The sequence below is a fragment of the Austrofundulus limnaeus genome, unplaced genomic scaffold, assembly GCF_001266775.1.
Source record: "Austrofundulus limnaeus strain Quisiro unplaced genomic scaffold, Austrofundulus_limnaeus-1.0 Scaffold853, whole genome shotgun sequence".
Taxonomy (NCBI): domain Eukaryota; kingdom Metazoa; phylum Chordata; class Actinopteri; order Cyprinodontiformes; family Rivulidae; genus Austrofundulus; species Austrofundulus limnaeus.
Window position 1 is genome coordinate 144,660 of NW_013953255.1, and position 5,126 is coordinate 149,785.

The following is a 5,126-nucleotide window of genomic DNA, read 5'->3' on the forward strand; positions in this document are numbered from 1 at the left end:
CTATAAAAACCCTGGTGACCTCTGTGCCTACTCTCACAGTGGCAGTAAACAGGTGACTTCATACACTCAGGTGTGCACATTGTCTGCCAGCTTAAATCACTGTGTGCCAGAATTCACCAGCACCTTCATTTTCTGCACAGACTCCATTTATTTGGTGTCTGCAGAAACACAGTGTTCATTTTCTACAGCTCATCAACAGGCTCCGTGCTCCGCTACGGTATCATCTGTTGGTTTGGAAATCTAACGGTTAAATCAAAAACTCAGATTCATAATCTAAAAAAAGTAGCAGGTGAGATTGTGGGGTATACTCCTCTTATTGGCTTGGCCTTCAGAGGAGTCGGACGCTTTTTGCTCTCTCTCCCAAACCTCCCTTTATTTCCCCCTGCTTTGCTGCTGGATCAAGTCTTTCTTCTACCTATCATTCGACAACAAAAGAATTATGGATCTGGTCAACTCTCTGAGTGCGATTGACACTATTTTTTCCGCATTGAGATTGGAGTGAGGGGATTGCAGCTGTCCCAGTGTAACCGTCGCGGACGGGCATGTGACCGGGAGCTGGGGGTGGAACCTGATCTGCCTGGTCCTGCTTTCCATCGAAGACGTTGAAGATGTGTTTATATTCAGATTTATGATAATCGGATTCCTGCTGATCGGCTGTGGAGGAGTCCTGGTTTATCGGAAAATGAAAAGGATTCTGACAGCAGTCCGGGCCTGTGAGAAGCTGTCAGGAACCATGGATGGAATCTCTCGTAATGGAAATGCACAGACTCAATTGCTGGGGGATATAAGTCGCAAACTGGATGTGATTCTGACGAGGATCACAGTTCAGCAGCGTGCCTGTGAGGAGTGATCACAACTGGGTGAAGTTTCATACGGTGAGAGAGCGAGGAGGTAACTGGATTTGGAACATTGGTATTTTTCTCAACACAGAGGCGCAGTTAAGACTCAAAGCAGAAGAAAATCAGACTGCTTGCTCTAAACAGTTATGTTTATCATTACATCCCTTTGCAGCTGGTGACCTTGGTCGCAAGCTGATAAAACCTCCCTGGAATGATGTGAGAAGGAAGTCTTGACTCCACCCACCATCCCCACCTGTTCCATCTGTGCTCGGATCGGTCTGAAGGCAGCGTTGGGTGGAAACAGAGAACTAAACTCTAGTGACTGTGCTGTGACTGATAACAACTGGTCTGGACTTTTGAAGGTCTGATCGTGTCAACACAAGTTCTGCCGGCTCTGCTGAACCCTTCCCTATTCCATGTGTTCTGAGCCCCCGCCCTCCTTAGCTAACTGCATTGTTGCAGAGTAGTTTTTTTGAGCACATACTTGTGTGTTTTTCTGTATAAAACACAGGATCAAAGCTCTTTTTTTAAGCTCACCTCTCCAATTGTGTGTGTATTCTAAACTGCAAAGGTAGCGCACTAAGTTGCGAAGGACCCTGGACATTCGTTCCCTCATGTTTGTCATGTGTGTGTGTTTTTCTGGACGGATGTTCTAAACTGCAAATTCCTTGTGTGTGTCAACATACTTGGCCAATAAACCTGATTCTGATTTTACAGCATGTTATGGGGGTGTGTTAATGCTTCCTGACACCAACATTTAATCAGAGTACCAAACTGTTGCTCTGCGTCTAATCTCCCTGACTCCAGCAGCTTCTCCTGACACACACTGCCTTTGTGTCTGACTTTCAGGGGATGTGGATTTGTTCAGTTCCCAGATGAGCGGCTTCAGAAGCGGGCTTTGGATGAGTGTCAAGGTGCTGTAGGACTGGGGAGCAAACCTCTGAGGTTAAGTCTGGCTGCTAACAAGTGAGTATTTTCGCTCCCATTTGTTTGTTTTTGTTCAGAAGGAACCAGGTTTCTGACGAGCTGTGGGTTTCTTCTTCCTGCTCTCAGTTTGAGGAACAAGCCCCCGCAGCAGCAGTCAGAAAGCAAACAGTCGTGGCAGTCCAACTCGGCGTACAAATACGGCTACGACCAGTACCACCAGTACCAGCACCAGAGCTATCCTGGCTATTACTCCTCCTGGGGCTATGATCAGACTGGAGCGATGTATGGCTACAACTACCCACAATATGACTACTCCCAGTACACCCAACAACAGGTAAACCTGCTCCACGGTCAGTTTTCATGCTCAGTAAATATGCATTCTAATGTGTCCTGTTGTCTTATTTTAGGATGAAGCAGTTCCAGAGGAAGAACCAGTTGAAGGCAAGTACTGGGACCACTGTGACACTTTCAGCATGACTGTGAGCCAAAGCTCAGGACCTTAAAGAGGATCCTGGAGTGGTCTCGCTGGTCCCAGCTGAAGCTTTGAGTTGTCAAGTGGAAGCCAAGAAATGTGAAGAATGTAGTTTTTGTAAACCTAACACATGAGTTGGTTTTGTGTGTTTGTGTTGCAGATCCAGGCCTGGAGGTGGACGTGCTGGAAGCCAACAGGAAGTTCATGGAGCAGAGTGAGGACCTGTACGACGCCCTCATAGAGTGTCAGTGGCAGCCTCCACAGGTCACTGCAGAACAAGAATACATGATGTCCATGTTGCCTGAGCCCATCTACTGCTAAAAGACATTTTCTTTGTCTCCCTTTTTTAATTTTTTTAAATACATGTAAAGCTATTTTCATTGGAATTTGTAAACTGGTTCAAGTTGATCTAACAAGAGATATAAATATATAATAAACATCAGTAAATATTTACTGGCAACACTTTGATACAATCAGTTGATCAGTTTGTTCCTGATGCTAAATAAGTTTAATCACTTGTTTGATGTAAGATTAACTGAACACTGGTGGAAAACATACTGGTGGAAACTTTATGATGGGACAGAAAACAAGATTAGCAGCTTGTTGCAAAACATGAACAAATAACTGGCACAATGAAATACACTGAGTGGGAGTTTACAATGTATGTACACAACGTGACCCATCCAAACAAGTTTTATAGGTAAAATATGGAATAAATCTTGTGCCATCAGGAACTGAATTTGAATTGCTCAGATTGAATCTGATTGTGCATAATTTGAAATTAAATGTATTGGTTTGAAAATAAATTTTACTTAATTGAAACTGAATTTAAAGTTTTGTATCAGAACTAATTTGCTTTGTACGGAGCCAGCGGTGGGACATGGGATTTTTTTCTTTAGCCTTCCCATGCAATACCTTTGTGTTCCCTCACAATGCTTTTGCGTTCCCTCGCAAAAAAATCTTTTGTATATGAACTGAATTAAATCAGACTTTTATTTTGAAATATCCGGTTACCAAAACAGGATGTGTCGCCACAAGTTCGTGAAATTGACATTGATGTTGCGTGGCTGCGCTGTGTTAAAATATCGACGTATGACATACTTCCATGCGTGGCTGTGTGATATTTTCATTATGAAGCTGAATTAAAGTAGGCTAACTTGCTAATGGTGAGCAGGTGAATTTGTTAATAAACCGGCAGGCACAACAGTGTTAAACGACTTTAGCGAAGGAACGCAAAAGTTATTGCGAGGTAACGCAATACTTTTGCGTTGGAACGCAAAAAGAAAAAAAAAATCCCCCATGTCCCCTCGCAGACTCCGTAGCTTTGAAACTGTATTTTGGTTTATTAAAAATTCAGTTTGACTACTTTCACTTTCATTTCCATAATTCAGATTTTTGTGTCACATCCTGGTCCTTGAGAAAGCCAGGCAGAGTAATCAAACACAGATCCACAGATTTATGTTTCACTTTGGTAAAGTTGATGCAATCCACTGTAAAAGTGACTAAAACAAAGTTATTTTGTTGCAGTGATTAATTTTACCTATATGCTAATACAGTATGTTACAAAACATAAATCTGTGGATCTGTGTTTGATTACTCTGCCTGGCTTTCTCAAGGACCAGGATGTGACACAAAAATCTGAATTTTGGAACTGAAAGTGAAAGTAGTCAAACTGAATTTTTAATAAACCAAAATACAATTTCAAAGCAAATTATTTCAAATTCAAAACTTTAAATTCAGTTTCAGTTTAGTAAAATTTATTTTCAAACCAATGCATTCCATTTCAAATTATGCACACTCAGATTTAATTCCTGCTGGCACAAGATTTATCCCATACAAAAATTATACTTTTGGTAAAATGAAAGTTTTAACATTACAGTCAGTCTGGTTCTTGGAACAGATGTTCCTGTATACTGGGTTATAATGTTTCATGTAAGTTTTGCCTCCATTTGGGTTGATCATACAGACAAGTCTACCCAGTGCCTGGCCAAGAGACAGGTCTGGATTTAACTAAGCAGATAAGAGCCTTCCACTGGAGTCAAATTGTTGCAAAGGTCTATAAAGTACTTGGAAAAAATAAGTAAAAGGAAAAATACCTCAGCAGAAAATGAAAAAATAAATAAAAATTGGAAAAGTGAAAGTACTTTTACACACTCTATGAAATAAACTTGAACTTACTGAAACTTTAACAGTCTTTGTTCCACCGGTGGGCAAAAACGGTTCGGTTTTTGCCTTTAAACGCCTCCAGACCCTATCAGGGGCTTTTATTTTGAGGGTGTCAGACAACTTCCTCCGGTTCTTAGCTTTAATTTGGCACCTTAAAAATGTCAGAAGGCTTTTAAGGAATTTCAGAGGTGTCTGTTAGAGGAGTTAACCAAACTATTTCCACTAAACCAGGGGTGGGCAATCCTGGTCCTGGGGGGCCGCAGCCCTACATGTTTTACATGTTTCCTGCTCCAACACACCTGATTCAGTCACTGAACTACCTCTTCATGTTCTGCAGTACGGAGGACCGACACTGACATAATTAGAATTAAAAGCAGAAACATAGAAATGAACCACTAAATAAATAAATACATTAAAATGAACCAAATAAATAAAAAAGAACTTTACATCAAGTTTTATGATTTAATTGACTTGTCATATTTATTTTTCCAGCTTAGTTCCAATAAATGGTATATTTTAACACAATTTAAAATTTACAGTTTTTTAAATATATATTTTTACATAGTTTTTCCTTTTTTTGTACATGCATTTGTGTCTCTTAAATGCTTAAATTATTTTTATATAATTTTTTTAAAATAAAGGCACAGGTAATCCTCCTTGCCTTTGTTTTATACTAAACTTTAAACTTTAAGCTAAATTTAGGCACCACAAGCATGCAACAC

At 40.4% G+C, this 5,126-nt stretch overlaps 1 protein-coding gene across 1 annotated transcript in view; it reads left to right on the forward strand.

Annotated features, from left to right (window-relative positions):
- The window catches only part of LOC106532929 (tRNA selenocysteine 1-associated protein 1), a 13,243-nt gene extending 10,532 nt beyond the window's left edge, over positions 1–2,711 (forward strand). Inside the window, exons 6-9 of the mRNA XM_014029103.1 lie at positions 1,689–1,805; positions 1,893–2,100; positions 2,174–2,207; positions 2,399–2,711. Coding sequence (XP_013884557.1) covers positions 1,689–1,805; positions 1,893–2,100; positions 2,174–2,207; positions 2,399–2,559 — 520 coding nt within the window. The 3' untranslated portion in view covers positions 2,560–2,711. The remainder of the gene's footprint in view (positions 1–1,688; positions 1,806–1,892; positions 2,101–2,173; positions 2,208–2,398) is intronic.
- Positions 2,712–5,126: the final 2,415 nt, after the last annotated feature.